This window comes from Microchirus variegatus (assembly GCF_963457635.1).
Source record: "Microchirus variegatus genome assembly, chromosome: 4".
NCBI classification, from domain to species: Eukaryota; Metazoa; Chordata; class Actinopteri; order Pleuronectiformes; family Soleidae; genus Microchirus; species Microchirus variegatus.
This window is the reverse complement of record NC_139805.1, coordinates 31032919-31049733: the sequence shown is the minus strand read 5'-3', so window position 1 is coordinate 31049733 and position 16815 is coordinate 31032919. Positions and strand designations below refer to the sequence as shown.

Below are 16815 nucleotides of genomic sequence, written 5' to 3'. Positions count from 1 at the left end.
CCTTGAGACTTGTCAGCGCTTCAGTTTCAGTTTTATAATGCATCACATGATTTGAAACCAGAATGCATTTGATTTAATCTATTCATCGATCAGTATAATCTATTATGTATGATTTAAAGTTGGGGTGGGAGATCATTTTCTGGAGCATTTTTTTTACTGTATTGCTTAAAATCCTCTTCACACCCTGATTGTAACCAATTAATTAATGCTTTGTTAGAAAAATAAAAAATGTCAGTCAGCTGTGAAACAGACAGGCCTTTAAAAACACCATCCAATCATATTGAATAGCCGGAACTAATTAATTGGATCGTGAGGCATTAATCAACTGAAAAAGGCTGATGTAGAGCGAGCCAAGACAAGAGTGAACATCTGTGTTGCGTTTCAACGGTGGCGAAGGGTTAGGGTTAGGGTTACTGAAAGCCCAGAAAGGCCTGCAAAGTGATGACATTATTTCTTTGTGCAGTTTTTCGGCATCACATTGTCATTTGAATAAGTATCGGAAAAAGTTAGCGTCACCGAAAAGTACCGGAAGGGCTGAGGTTCTACCTGGAACCATTTGCTTCTGAAAAAGCCTTTCCCAAAGAAAGCGGTTTTCAAGGGTTCTTGGTAACACTAATGGTTCCAGTAAGAACCATTTTGATCCAGAGAACCCTTTAAAACCCCTTTCCTAAATAAAGGGTTTTAAAAGGGTTCTTGGTGGAACCCTCCAAAAGGGTTCCAGGTGGAACCTTTATAAAAAGGTTCTACCTGGAGCCAAAATGGGTTCTCCTATGAGGACAAGCCGAAGAACCTTATATGGTTCTACTTAGCAATTTTATTTCTAAGAGTGTACCTGTCTATTATGTGTAAGCTGACTGTTTTAGTTTTCTGGTAGTTTTTATATATGAAAGACTACAGTCTTTCATATATCATTTTAAAATGTTTGATCATCGGACCTATTTCAAAGCTGGTGCTTCGTGTAAATTTTATTTCACTTATCTAATTTCCCCATCATTGGGAAATGTGTACATTCTTGTACATGGTCTTCAGATGGTAAAGTCGTGGAAAGTGAAATCCATTTTGCTGAGGATTTTTTTGGGCGTAGGAACAATATTCTACTTCCTGTCTTGCTTGTGTAACTTGAATACCAAAGATGAAACAATAGCAAATTAGTGTTCAAAGACCTTTTTTAAGAGACAGACATCTTGTGTGTATTATATTAGCATCACAAATATATACAAAGATCACAATGATTACAAAGCAGCTCTTTGTTGATTATGTAATGATCCCTGCAGGGAGGCAACAATGAGCCGAATAATGCATGTGCAACTACAAAACATACTGGAAATGACTCAGTTACTGTTGGCTTTAATAAAATATTTATAAGAGCATAAGTGGTCTTTGGAGATGTGCTGAAGGCAGTGAGGTCATTTCACCTGTTGAGTCAGATAATTAGATGCGGTGTGTGATCTTCAAGCACAGCATTAGTTAGATGAATTCTCTTCTTAGCTACAGTCAAGAGGGGAAATATTACATAATATATAAAGGTTTATACTGTACATAAAAAAACATCTGTTGAGTATGATTAATGAAAAATCCCATCCAACATACAAACTGCTGATGTAAGTTCATTAACTGATTGCTGAGTGAGTGTTCAATTTACTTTTCATTCTGCATATGTTGTGACCAATCCATCATTTAATAAGTACGTCATTAAAATAATAATTTTAACATTCACTCATTCACATCTCATCTCATCTCATCTACAATCTCTCGCTTTGTAGATGAGATTGTAATTCATGGTTAGGGATAGTATGTCATTGTTTGTTCCAGAAAGTGTTGAAAAATGTTGATCTGTGTTTTTAAAACGTGGAAACCAAAATGATTCAGTTTTCATGATTTCTTTGTTATATAGTGTAAAGAAACCAGTAAATATTAACATTTAAGAAGCTGAAAACTAATGGAAAAAAAACAACCCCAAACCGAAATAGCCCCAATGACCAATTAATAATCGAGTAATTGTTTCAGCCCTAGTTAGGGAAACCCTTCAAGACTTTTGAAATGCTCCTGTATAGTTGGGGCTTTAAAGCTATTAAGCTAACACTTTTCTTTGGCAAACTGTTCTTTATGTCCTAAAATGCACTAATAAATAACTTTGTCTAAATATAACAAATGCACCGTCTGTAGCCCAATACTGCAATAAACACAACCACTTATGCCGTTTGGACCCAACTAATTGATTCACTGGTTTACCTACCTGCTCTAACTGCATGGTTCATTGTTATGATCATTTTTATCCTAAAACATGATGTAGTCAGTATAAACAAAGCTGGCCACCCAGTGCTCTCTCCTCCACTTATCTTTGACCAGTGTGTGTACTCTGTGTTATGAGGGTAAGGTTTTCATGTCAGGACAGACACGAGGAGGAAGGGTGTGATGGTTTTTGTGTAGTCTGCTACACCCTTGGAAATAAAAGTGCTAAGTAGAACCATATAAGTTTCTTCGGCTTGTCCTCATAGGATAACCATTTTTGAACCCTTTTGGAGGGGTCCACCAAGAACCCTTTTAAAACCCTTTATTCAAGGGTTTTTAAAGGGTTCTCTGGATTAAAATGGTTCTTACTGGAACCATTAGTGTTACCAAGAACCCTTAGGGCTCCAGCAAATGGTTCCAGGTATAACCTCAGCCCTTGTAGAAGGACCCTTTTGGAACCCTTATTTCTAAGAGTGTATAGTGACCTTTTCCAGATGCCTACTTCACATTAGTTTGTTTTCTCTTTTTTCCCCTCTAGACAAATTTATTTGTTTATGACTCCCAGGATGTAGAATAAAATGTGTTACAAGAGTGAAAAACAAAACATTTTCTGACTGTGCAGGTTACTCACCTTCTAGTTCCTCCTCCTCATAGTGGATGTTCAACACTGAGCTTGTGCCTCCCTGGTCAACCACCACCTCTTCATCTGGCCTCTAATGAACACACACAGACACATGTATAAGGATAATGTTGTCAAGCATGACAGTGTGACCTTCAGTGCAACCAAGAAGTTTCTTTACAACAGCCTCTTTCGTCAGCAGGAGAAGTTCAAACTTGTAGGACTCCTGCAGCCTTTCAGGGTCAGTCCAATGAAATGAAAAGTAAAGGTCCTGAAGTGTCTCATTACCAGCAGTTTATCACACGGTAACAGAACCACTAATTGGCCAAACTACTGAGAGCTTTTTAACAATGGGCGTCAAATTCCAGACACTCTATTTTCAGACTGTCTGGGACAGATGCACCGAGAGAACAAGGACATACACACATACACAAACATGCCAGAGGTAAATAAACACTTAAAACTGGAATGCATTTCCGGGGGAACTGCAGAGTGTGCTTGCTCGGGTGCATTTCACTAATGCGAGCAGCTAGTAGAATAGGGTGTTGTTGATGGCGTAAGTACTGTAGAAATAGTCTGAATCGTCAGAAAGTGTCAGAAGCGCTCTCTCAGAATGTCAACCAAAAAATGGCGTCTCTCCAGTTTAAAAAATACACCCGTGTATTTGGTGTGATTTACTTTCGCTACTTCTGGGTGTCCATTAGATATTTTAATTCAATGAGAGACTAAACTTACCGACTCATTCTTGTGACAGCTGTTTCTCGATTTACAGACACACAGAACATATTTGTATACCATAATGTCTACAGTAATTGTAATGATTTAACCGAATTTAGATGTGAAATGTAGCACAACACTGCCACCTCGTGTATAAATGCTTTTACATTAAAAGTGTGAGATGAACCTCTTTTTTGCTACTGACAGGTTCAACATGTAATCTCTAATGTGTTGGGCAAAATCTCTAATTTTGCCCAACACGAAAGGATGTCTATGGATATATAAATATGCCTGTTTTACCCAGTTGTTGCAAAGCAACTTAATAATGTTTGTATGGGTAATTTTAAGTTACAGCTTCGGTGAAATGGCCGCTGCCTACCCAGAATCCATTACTAGTCTTTAAACACAGCAAAGCAGCACGATAATACATCATCTTCTGTAAATATATTAATTTGTATGCTTTTATAGTGTAAACATTGGAATATTACTCTCCTATCAACCTTTGTACTATCATCACAATTAAACAAGTTTGATTTGCTGGGTATAATATACCCAGCAAATCAAACCATGTGTTATATATTATATAACACATGGTTCTACATCACTGTTATCTGTAAGCCCATACAACCTCATGGCATGATCCCTATGATGCGTGGCAAGACAAAGTTGCACTTGTGTCAGTAAACAGTTAGATAGTATAGGGGTGGTGACAAATGTATGCAGTGTGGTCATATAAATAAGTCTGTGAAATATCCATAACATTTTTATTTTCGATAAGTGAAAGCGTTCCTCATATATGACCTAACTTCCGTGTAGCCGTTTGGCGGCTACACTGCCGATTTCTTCTGGCTGTGACAGGCATATGCTTCGCTTCTATCTTTCAATCCAATATGGCAGAAGAACAACAAGGGTCAGTAACACTATCTTCAATTTCCACACTACACCGTTTCTGGATGGATATTCCAGAATTGAACCGGTGGAGATATCTCAAAAGGTCTAGGAGCAGGATCTGACCAAATATCTGGCTGACAGGAATGAGAAAACTTAAGAAGGACAATAGTGTGCTGCCTTTCAGCAAGCACACTAATAAGGGCCAAGGACTGCAGGAGCCAACACTGGCACTGGAGTGACTGTGCTGCTGCATTGTCTCTGTTTACGGTATCTCCCTTCCTTCCTCATGATTCAAGATTCAAGATTCAAGATTCAAGATTTTTATTTGTCACATGTGGATGTACAAGTACACCTCAGTGAAATGACATTGCAAAACAAGCCCCTATGTGCAACTGTGAAGCACTAATAAAATAAAATCAAATAAGATAAAGTAGAGTAAAAATAAAATAAAATAAAATAAAATAAAATAAAATAAAATAAAATAAAATAAAATAAAATAAAATAAAATAAAATAAAATAAAATAAAATAAAATATTTTTATCATGACCGGTGCATGCAACATTATAGATTCAATTTCTTGTTTCTGAAGGCCTCCATCATGCTGTTAAAAAGCAGTCAGTGTGCACCACTGCAGTACAAATCTTTAAGGACTGCTTAAACAACACATAGAACACAGAGCATTGAGCTGCTTCTCGTCCATGACTATGTTAAAACCTATATACAGAGTCTAAATTGTAAATAGATATAAAACAGTCTATTTTGTGACTTCTGTACCATTAAAGAAAATAGGCAAAATAAAATGAATCATAACGTTGACTCAACAACACACAAGAAGCCTGAATATGTCTCACACACCCCAGGATGATCATATAAGTCGAGTTGTGCATTATTCCCTCTGCACTTTACCAAGGGTTAATGCCTAACCCTAACCTTGACTTTGCCATAAGTCAAATCTTAGATTTAAACTAAACCAGCTCCTCAGAAATTAGGCTCTCCTCATTAGGAGCAGGTTTTGAGGCCTCCTGGTCCTGACAAGGTCAGTGTTTATGCCAGAAAATGTCCTTAAGAGGCAATAGACACAAGAGCACTCACATATGGGTATGTAAATCTCGCTCTCTACATAAGATGCTTCCGCCCCCTCAGATAAACACATGATCAATGGAGGATATGTTTCCATGAGTGTGTGAGGGTGGTGGATGCAGAACTGGCAGAACATACTGTATCTTAATCAATGTGACGTCCCACTCTATAAAAAAAACACTGCTCACAGTGCAGAATGTTGAACAGCTTTAAGAGAAAAAATGAACCAAAAAACCCTGAGAGACTGAATCACTGAAGATAACAAATATATATATATCTGAGATGACTCAGTGGACGAACTGTGGCAAACTGTTACATAAAACTGTCTGTTAGTTAATTAATTAGTAATCTCATCTTTATAGTGGCTTCTTGATTTTAATTAGCACAATGTGTGTGATCAATAGAAACACTAATTTATGATGGCATGCAGTCCAGTGCTGATGGTGAAAACTGAAGGCATGACTGAAGATATCATGCACTGTGGTCAGTCCAGTATCCTGTATGTGGGCTGCTACATGAAAACCACAGAGGTGCAAATATTATAATTTTTTTTTTGTTCCTTTCTCAGCCTGTCAGAGATGCCTCCTCATTAATTATGGTGAAAAAAATGTGGTTTGTCTCTGTTCTCTTGGGGTTTAGGAGATTTAACAACACATCATTTATTAACATAAAAAAACAAAATTGTTGCCAGTTTCTGCCTGTGGTTATGAAATGTGATAAATGAGGACAAAGCCGCGTGTGTGTGTGCATGTGAGTGTTATCTCTATTTTAGATGCACCCGGAAGACTGGAGGCATTTTATATCTTCTGTTTTTCCCATTAATCTCTGAGTGATGCTAAATCAACTGTGGGCGACTGTGGATCAGAGGGTATGGCAGGTCGTCCATGAACCAAAAGGTAAGTGGTTCATTTTCAAAGTGTCCTTGGGCAAGACACTGAACCACAAAGTATTCTGGCAATGTGTGAGTGGTTTGTTGGCGAGTGAAATGCTGCATATACAGTAGCTGTGCTGTATGAATGTGTGTATGTAGTGTAGAGCACTTTAGTGGTCATCAAGGATAAAAAAAACAGACTGTTTGGCAAAGCAAATTGGGCCAATGCGCTGATAAAAAAAATAAAAAAAATTCAACTGCAGTATATAGCCAGATAACTGTGGTGGACGCCCATAGGCAAGTGGAAAGGACACTTGGCTTGTGAAGGGTTGTCAGGTTGTAAATTGACCCAAGCCACATGGGGGCCACATCAAGTGTACAGCTTGTGGCGGTCCCAAGCCTAGATAAATGGGATTGAGTCAGGAAGGGCAGAAAAATATCTGCCAAATCAAATATGAAGATCATCTGCTGTGCTGACCCCTGGAGAGGGAGAATATATATATATACATACAGAACTACACAGAGCTATGTGATTTCACGGCACTGAACTTTATTTTGCATTTCCACGAGTGATAGTACGTGGTACTTTTTTTACTCCCGGACCTGGCGAGGTAACAAGCGAGCTGAGGCGATACTATACATGACGTCGCCAGACTGCCAGCCATTGATTGCTTAGAGTCATGAGCAAGACGGTCCGACACAAGCATCAAGCCGAACAATGCTGAACTATAGATTCATTAAGACTGTTAATCTCCAACAATTACCAGGGTGTCTAAAAACTCAGTCTGGTGAGTTTTAGGACAGCACTGCTGATCACGAGCCACATCACAAACCCTGCCACTGTATTTCAGTCCAGTGACTGTGTCAGATGGAGTCTGTGCACCGGTCATGGAGGAAGTACTGAACAAATAGTTTTAATTCACTTATTTGAAAGCAACACATTCACAGTCAGCCATGCAGGGTAGGTGTCCAAATGGAAGTTGCCAGGCAGCTGCCAGCATATTACGGACACTATCAGTGTGCATCCTATCAGTGGTTTGACACCCAAGGTAAAGGATCACAACTTCCAGTCAATAAATTGTGCTAAAACACCCAGGTAGTTGTCATATTTATTGCATAAAACCTTTGTTTTATCAATGTTTTTTTCAGAGATGGTTCCAAACTCTGAAAAAGGTTGTGTTATGTTTTTATTTTCCTCCTGATATCAGCATAGAAACAATAGCTGAAAATAGATTTATTAACATCCCCACTTAATTCACAGGTGACAATGACTTTTCTCTCCATCACATCAGTGCTATGGGATTGCTCTCTGTTTCCATGTCTTTATCCCAGGACACTTAGAAAGAGAAAGGGGCAACACAATTATGAAGTCATACTCAAACCAAACACAGAGGCTGTGACTAGGAATGTCACGGTTAACGGTGTAACGGTAAACCGCGATAACATTTTTGACGATAATAATTACCGTCTTCATTTCAAAAAAAATTATTATCTCGTTGAATAACCGCGCCCGCGGTGTAGGCACCGTGAGCCTTTCCAGCGTCTCCGTCTGCTGAAGTTGCCGCGCAGGCGCACTCTGTAGCCTGCAACCTGATGTTCAAACTTTATCGAAGCTGGAATCATGGCCGAAGGAGGAGACGACAGCCTTCAGGACATATACGTATAAGAAAATTCACCCATAACATTATAGTGCGGTCCTGGCGTCACGTCATCATCTCAGACAACTACCGTGTGTGTCCTGCTCTCTTTCAGCCGCTGAATAATCCATCTGTTTGTTGTTTTTGTGACGATTAAGTCTGCTAACACGTTAGCATAAAGATCGCTAGCTTAAAATGCTATAAGTCCACACACCAGCAGTCTCTGTGCTTTTGCTGTCATTGTGAAGATGTTCAGCCACAGACAATTAGTGTCATGTTCTCCTTGCCTTCCTTTGTCAAACAAAGCTTCTGTTGATGACTGCTTTGATGACAATCACGCTTTAATTTCGCGCACACACACACACACTGCACACATAAGCACAGGAAAGTTCTATGCACTATCTCTCCCCTCCTTGCTCTCTCTGCTTGCATATTAATTAGCCATGTGTATTCTCCGTGATCGTCAGCTGATTGGCTGAAAAAGCAACAAAAGCTCTGGAATGTGAAATCGACACACCCAAACTAGGAGAGATTCACAGCGATAAAACGATCTTAATTCAAACACAAAGTTTATGGTTATAAGACCCACAATACTGTGTCAATAATGTTAACATGATAGTACAGCTGCAGTGCCCACCGCCAGCATATTAAAAATGCATAGATTTTAGGACTATCAATGCTTTCTGAACATATTCACACACTTTTTAAAAAATACCGCGATAATACCGAAAACCGCGATAATTTTGGTCACAATAACCGTGAGGTTCAATTTTCATACCGTGACACCCCTAGCTGTGACTCATGTTTTTTTTTAATTATGTTTAAACAGAGGATGAAAGTGTGTTGAGATGAAAATTTCAAAGTGCCTCAAAGCAAGGCACTCAACCAGCACTGGCAATGGTTTTGAGTTAATTTTTTACAGAAGGACAATAAAGCAGACATAGCAGCTGTGGACTAGGGCTGCAGCAGCTTCATCAATAACTAAATGAAGCACTGACTATTTTCTTTGCCAAAGAAACCAGAACATATATACTGTTGTTGGGACCTAAAGCATGTGGCTGTAATCTATTGTTCTCTGACTAAGGCCTGTATTCATGATTTGAAGCCTGAATTTGAGTTTCACACTCCTCCATTTTGTAAGACTCCTTGGGGTTTATGATTGAAGAGCCCCCCGGGGGGGGGGCAGAATCCTTTAAATCTCATTGGCCATCTCTATTTTATGACCCTCGACTGATAAACATATAAATTGGAAGACAGAACTTCTTCTCCTCTTCCTTGGTCTCTTCTCCTGGTTGCTCTTCTCCTTGCTGCTCCTGTTCCTCTCTTGCTGGTTCTCTGGCTGGGGCGCCCCTGGGGCACCGGGCCACGCGGCTCCGGCCATGCCCTCCGACATGCGGCGCGGCACGAATGATGCCTTTTGAAGAAGCTGCAAGCTTCCATCCCTCCGCCTGTGAGGATCGCACCGGCGCAACCCTCCATACCTGCTGCCCGAACTGCTTCCACTCAGAGACAAAGAGGATCAACAGCTGTCCACTGTGAGCTAAATAACGGCCCGTCCACACTCCGCGACTCCAACAAACTCGACCGGACCCATGGACAGACAACAAAACCTGAGATCTGCTTACAGTAAGAGGCATTGATGTTCTGGGCAGAGTTTGGTTATATTTCTGTGTTTGTTAAAGGTCACATAGAGTGGTCCTGTTGCACATAAATGTTAGTTATGGAGGTCTACTTACATACATTAACTTGTTTTTATGGTCAAAAACCTCCTAGTTGCTGTGAACTAGCCGATAGAAATCCTCTTTTCTGACAGTGTATTTCTGCTGCGAGATTTCAGAGTGAACTTTCACCCCCAGAAGACAGAGTCTTGTGATTGGCCAGTACTATCCAGCACATCCGTTCTCAGAAGCGCAGCGCCCCCCTCCGGAACGGCGGATGCACTGCTCCTCATTATCAAAACATTGTTTTAACAGTGTTTAAAAATAGCTTTGTCACGACTCCCCGCCGCAGTCCCTTTTATGACTTTAAACCGGAGTCAGACCCAGAGTCAGAAGACACTGTTGCTCGTGAAACACCTCCACAACGGACGTTATTCTTCTTCTGCGGTTCAATGTACGTAACCGGATGTGCCCGGACTACCGCCCGGAGCAGGACGATCGGTTGTTCAGGAGAACCGCTGCTTACGTAACTATTACGGGATTTTCAGTGATCTCGTTGAGCCCCGAGATTACAATAAAACACAACGTTCTCAGCAATGGCTGAACTGTTTGTTTCGAACCGTCAGGCTTCATAAACAAGGTACACACCAAAAAAAACAGCGATAATAGGAACTTCCGGTCTAGTTCCGCTTTAACTTTTCTTTGTGTTGAATCTTGTACTCCCGCTTTCTCTCTCGCTCATTCACTAACGCTCTCCCTTTCATTCATGAATGAAAGGTCTCACAGGCGCCATCTTGAGTCGAACACGCGCTCCTACAGCCATGCTGTCGCGTGTTCGGTCTAAGATCAGCAGCCTGATGTTAATGTGTTTTGGTGCCATCTTTGGTGGAGGCGTGTGTTACAGTCACAGCTACTGCGCAAGCTCCACCATGTTGGCCTCAAAAGGGGAGTGACTATCAACCGCGTCACTCCCTTCTCTTATCTTATCTCTTCCTGTTCACACACACACACTGGTGTTTGTGTTGTATATAGTTGTGTGATTTTAGCTTTAGCAAGTAGGATTTATTGATTCAAATCACTAAGTTATCATTTTGCTTTAATGTTCATTGACTTCGATCATTCAATTTACCTTGGATACTTAATGTTGATGAATCAAATTGTTTAATTGATTCTTGTTATTTGATTTAATAAATTGTTACTTTTGTTCATTTAAAGGGGAAGTAAGTAGTTTATAGTGACATCTAGAGGAGAGGCTGGAATTTACAACAAAGACCTGCTGCTCTGCTCACCCCCTCCCTTCCCTGAGCGCTACGGTATCCGCAGCTGGTCAATTGTCGTCCTCGTTGTCTTTCTCCGTGTCAGCAGATCAGGTTCATGAGGTGAGGGAGAGGGCGAGCTACCGCAGCCGTAGCAGACGAAGCGGAGAGAGTGGAGGCGGGACTTCCACTACAAGTAAAGAGACGCTTGTTTTGTTCTCTCGTGTTTGTCCTTACAGTCTCCGGTAGAAACATGGTGTCTCGCTGCTAACAGTGGCTATGCAACCGCGGCCCGCGACCATGTTATTTTAAATGACTTTTTGAAACACTACGAAAATGAAACAAAGAATATTATACAGCGACTAGACAATGCAGGAGCACATAATATGTATACAAAAGTGGATTTTGGGTAATATAAACCCATAAATACTACATATTGTCCCTTTAAAGGAATGGTCTGTGTCTTTTATACATGAATGTTGTGACAAACGGTGGTTGCGAGGGTCAGTGCTCGGATTCATACCTTCATTACTGTTCAATTGGGATATCTTTGATATAGTCAATTACAGTGATTATTTAGACTGATTTTGAAAGGCATAGATTGATTGGCTTTTCCCTGATTTCAGGGTGGTGCCCCGATCTAAAGTTACAAATAACAACAACATCAGACGAACTTTATATCCCAGCAGCGATTACAATATTCCCTCTCCTGAGTCCCAGCTCTTTATAACACAACTTAACTCACCGCCTGCAGTGATCACCGTTTACAGAGGAAGTGTTCTTATGGCAACTTCATGCTGGTATGTGTTTTGTTTAACAGGTTAATGGCTCCCTGTCATTCACAACTCACCTCTCCTGTGTCGCCTTAAGTGCTTCAGATAATTAAAAAGCTCACATTGCACTTACAGTTTGGCCTGCTCTCTCTGTGGGTGAGCACACCTGTGACCCTTAAAGTGTGCATGTGTGCCTGTTTTTCCACTGACAGAGCAGATGATTTGTGCTTTCCTACCTGTGTCTACACCATTATTTCTTCTTAACGTGTAACCTTCCTCTAGTCACAGGTTTATCAGTTATTTTGCAGAAAGTTTACTGTCGCCGCGTTACAGAACGGTGAACACCAAAATGGCTGCCTCTCCTTCAATTCCTGTCCTTTGGTTGCATGTAGTGTCAACCACCTCTGGAAAACAATCATTCACTCTCCCACTCACACCTATGGTCAATTTAGAGTGTCCAATTTACCTAATCCCCAAATGTGCATGTTTTTGGACTGTGGCAGGAAACCAGAGAACTTCACATATCATCTCTCTTTGTTACTCCTACTCTATCCCTTATTTTCCTTTCACCCCAACCGGCCGAGGCAGATGGTTGCATTTCTTTGAGTCTGGTTCTGCCAGAGGTTTCTTCCTTTTTTCCCTTTTTTGTCTAATATTTGATTAGGCTTTTGTTCAGAAATGTGCTATATAAATAAAGTTTTTAAGAGAGTGACTCATTTTGCTATTGACACAGAAATCCAGCTCTCACATAAACTAACCCGTTGCCTAACCTGTTTTTGTGTGTGTGTGTTTTGCCACTTCCTTTCCTGTTCCCCTTACATCATAAATACCTTAGACAGCCTCATCTGGTGTCTCAAGATCCACTTGCTGGTGAGGAACATTGCCCCAGAAATTCTCACAGCAGATGTGAATAGAACAGGCTCACAGTGTTCTGGCTATAATTATAATGCTGCTAAAAGAAATAAAGAAATAATCACGAGGCTGATGCTTTTTTGCTTTGTACTTATTTATTAATTTCCTGAATTAAAGGCTTAATATTGTTCATTCATGTACAGGGTTCAGGACTTTGAAGTCTACAGAGAAGCATTTTGTTGGTGAACTGTTTTGTAATCTTAGCCCTTCTCAGATGTTTTTTTTTTCTGGTCAGCGTCAGTGAAAAACATTGAACTAGTTATCATGCTGAACAAATAGAGCAGCAATGATTAGAATCCATGTCTCCTGCCAGCGGGTCAATCAATGTGCCCTCAAACTCCATGGGGACAGAGTGTAACCAGCTACAGATGAATGAGGCCTGTTGCTTACTAAAGACTTTTGAAATGCAGTGACTGTAGGGCTGAATGATTTTTGGAACATATCTGATTGTAACATTCCTATAACAGACATTGCAACTGAGTTAATAAGCAATATCATTTTTGAAATTTTAAGCGCAAGCGCACTTGCATTACTGTAATTATACAATGTTTTGTGCTATCGGAAGAAGTGCAACGGTTAGAGAAAGTAAAGTTTTGCAAAGTTGCCCATCGATGCCAATGTGTGGTTATTATGGTAATTTCACTTACGCTGGTTCAGGAAGCTGGATAATCATCGTCTTTGTCGCTAGATAGGAGAGAATGGGAAGATAAATACATATTTTCCTTTTTTTTTGCCTGTTTTTGCACATTGAGAGACAAAGAAACAATTTAATTTAACACTCAAAATCTGTTGTTTGTGTACAACTGCAGAGTTTTTCTTCATTTTAAATTGTTACAACAGAATTTAAACATGCAGTAAATTGTAAATAACTGCCAGATATTGGAAGTTATTCTGGAAAAATGGGCAAAAGCGCTTAGTTACAGGACATTCTCTGGTAATTTCATGGTTAAAATAAGCAACAAAAAACAGTCTAGGCATCCATTTTGAAGGTTAGGTGTTAAAGGGTTAAAGTTGGGGGACTATTCAGTGTGTTATATATTTAAAAAAATGATGGACCTCCCAATGAGGGTTGCACTGGTGCCAATCCCAGCTAACATAGGGAGAAAGGTGGGGTAGACAGGTCGCCACAGGTCAAACATGATAAGTCCATTTCAACCTTTTAAAATGATTTCTTATAAGTGCATATTGTTTGTTATTAGAGCAAAGTCATCCACGGAGATTTCCACTCCATATGAGGATAATAACCACATCACCACAGATAAGCACTCACCATCATATGACTTCAGTGCAATAAGGCAGACATTGTCAGGACAACTTTCTTAAGTTCAAACTGAGCAAGTGACTCTAAATGTGGCAGGTTTGATGGTGCTGTTCTGAGTATTTCAGAAACTGCTGATCTACTGGGATTTTCACACACAACCATCACTAAGGGCCTGATTTACTAAAGGTTTGCGCGTGCAAAAACGTTAGATTAGCGTGAATGCTGATCTACTAACAGAGCGCAACGAGGAGCGCATCCCTCAGACGGGCAAAATAGCACCCGCAACCGATTTAGCGTTCTTGCCTTAATGCATATGCAATATGGGGCGTTTACACGCTATTTTGCGTGTGATGGGAGGGGAAAATGTAATATGTTATTTTAGCACGCGCAAAGTGATTTATCAAACCTGAAACTGATTGCGGTGTTTATTTTTGCGTCGTTTAGCACGTTTGAAAGGCAGGTCTTAACTGGCACAGCGGTGCGCGGCGCGCACACTGCTGCGGTTATTTATAGTTATATATATTTGTAAATCAGGAAATTACGCTTTTCCAGAGCATGTTCAACTACGCTTTCACAGAAGACGCACATTCATTTCTTATTTGGTATATCTGAATAAATTAAACATAGATATTCAGAGGAGAAATGCGTGTTTGTACTGGTATGGGCTTACCTTGGTCTGCAGTTTGTGGTTCAAGGAGGGGTCGTACCTATGTTACCCGGTTAAGACCCCGCTTTACCTTAACGGGTCCAGCTCTAACCTGATCTACTCTCAGTGCACAGCGAAGCGCAGGCGGCACAGTGCGCAAACGTCACCAAAACCTCACAGGCAGGTTACCCTAACCCTAACCCTTCCAGTTCAAGGCACATTTAAATGCAATAAATAATCACAACAATCACTATTTAATGTAATTATCTGAATCAGCTATAGATATATCATCTATATTGATTGTCCCGTCGCCTCTGACGTCAGATCAAAGGCTGTTGGCACGCGTAATGGAAACTCAGCCTGACTGAATTAACACAGATGAAACCAGGGACGGACTGGGACTAAAAAGCCGTTGTGATGATCCGCTTTATTTATTTATTTACTTATTGACAAGAAAGTCACTCATCCATTAGATCCATAGAAACAGCAGAACTCGCTCCCTGGCAGCTGTCAGTGAGCTGCAGGTGAGTCAGGAGGAGAGCGCAGCACCTTCTTTTTTTTTACGGCAACATCCATAGTTCGTAGTTTTCTTTGTTTGATACGTCAGGTAATGATGGAGCTGTCCAAAATACCGACGCAGGATTATAATAATAATAATAATAATATAAAAAGGTCCTATGGACCCGGGGAACAATATGTCATATATGCCTCGATCCCAGTTATCTGCTCATCGCAGAACGTCACTTTCTGTTCAGTAGCTTCAAATTTAATTCTGCACTTCCGTTGAGTCTGCTCTTTCTCCATGTTGACAACTCTTGACTCGCGCAAAATCCTCATTTAAATAGGGCGGTCTTAACCACTTCTGCGCCTGTAGTCAATTGCGGCCGCAATCTTAGTAGTTCACCCGCAAAACGTAATCCAGTAGCGGGCGCAGTCTTTCTGCTCGCGCAAGCAATTTAGCGCTCGCTATTTGGAATCTTAGTAAATCACGCCCTAAGTGTTGGGCCTAGCCATTGTCATCTGTTGAGGCCTACTGGGAAGTCATAAAGCCTGGTGAAAGGTCTGGGGTCATAAAAGGTCTCATGGTTGAGAACAAAGAAAAGAGCCCACACCACCAGGGTGTGGCCTGTGATTGACTCACTCCCCACAAACCATTGCGGCATATGACGTCCACGGCAGGCAGCCGTTCACCCATTGGTGAGATTCTTGGGGGTCGTACCCCACAGGAGAAGCCTTTAAAACCTCAAACTGGCTCCTCCTCTGCCTCTTCCACCATATTTCTTAGCATGAGCGGACGTATGTGTTTAAGGAGAGGAACACCCTGAAGATCTACATCCTTGCTGGCAGAGCTGTGAAGATTCTTCTTTGTCCATTCCTACCCCATTTGTTTTTTCCCCTTTTTGTTTTCTTTTATTTTTGATCAGAGACTCAGTGAATAACTCCCTGCGAGTTATTCCCCGTTATTCCTGCAGAAGAGGACTGTGATTTGCACACGGTCCTAACTACCGTCAACCAGCTGTCCCTGTCGTGAGTCGGTGGACCACGTATTACACAGCTCCAGAGCCGCGCAACGAGACGCCCGCTCTCTTCTCCGATACCGGTACTGACCGAAGGACGGATTCGAACCGCGTGAAGCGGCAACACCAGAACCCCCCTTACTCGCCAGAAGACGACTCACAGTAAGCGGCGATTGTGTCTGGGCAAATAGCTTATTTAGGGATTATTATAAACGGGTAGTGAACACCCGATAGTTTGATGTGCTTTTCTTTTCTTTCAACGTCATAGTGTGCGTCTCACACACGGCTGTAACTTGTTTAGAATAGTATTTGTAAGCTAAAACTAGCGGACTGTATAACGGTACCACTGATGTTAACCCGAGGCGCCGCCCGCACAGCTGTTTAATTGTTTACTGTTCTCTGTGTCTTTCGCTTCGCGCCGCACTGACAGCGTGATCGGAATAGAAGTCCCCATTCGACCGGTAAAACTGCAGATTTACCGGTCCAGCCAATCTGTGTGGTTGAATTAGGCTTCTATTCCTCCCACGTGTCTCCCCTTTTGTTGCTGTGAATTGTCCCCGTGTATCGCGATCCTGTGCCTTCAACACAGCTCGTGATCACTTATTGAGAAGAAAACTTCCGTGATCCGTTAAAACCACAGTTAAAGGTGAAGTAAGTAGTTTATAGTGCCATCTAGAGGAGAGGCTGAAATTTACAACAAAGAACTGCTCCTCTGCTCGCCCCCTCCCTTCCCTGAGCGATACGG

The 16815-nt window shown here is 41.1% G+C and overlaps 1 protein-coding gene across 1 annotated transcript in view; it reads right to left on the bottom strand.

Annotated features, from left to right (window-relative positions):
* The window catches only part of slc4a8 (solute carrier family 4 member 8), a gene marked incomplete at both ends in the record, with an annotated part of 36390 nt that overhangs the window by 14054 nt on the left and 5521 nt on the right, over positions 1–16815 (bottom strand). Inside the window, one exon of the mRNA XM_083888302.1 lies at positions 2864–2945. Within this exon, the coding sequence (XP_083744428.1) occupies positions 2864–2945 (82 nt within the window). The remainder of the gene's footprint in view (positions 1–2863; positions 2946–16815) is intronic.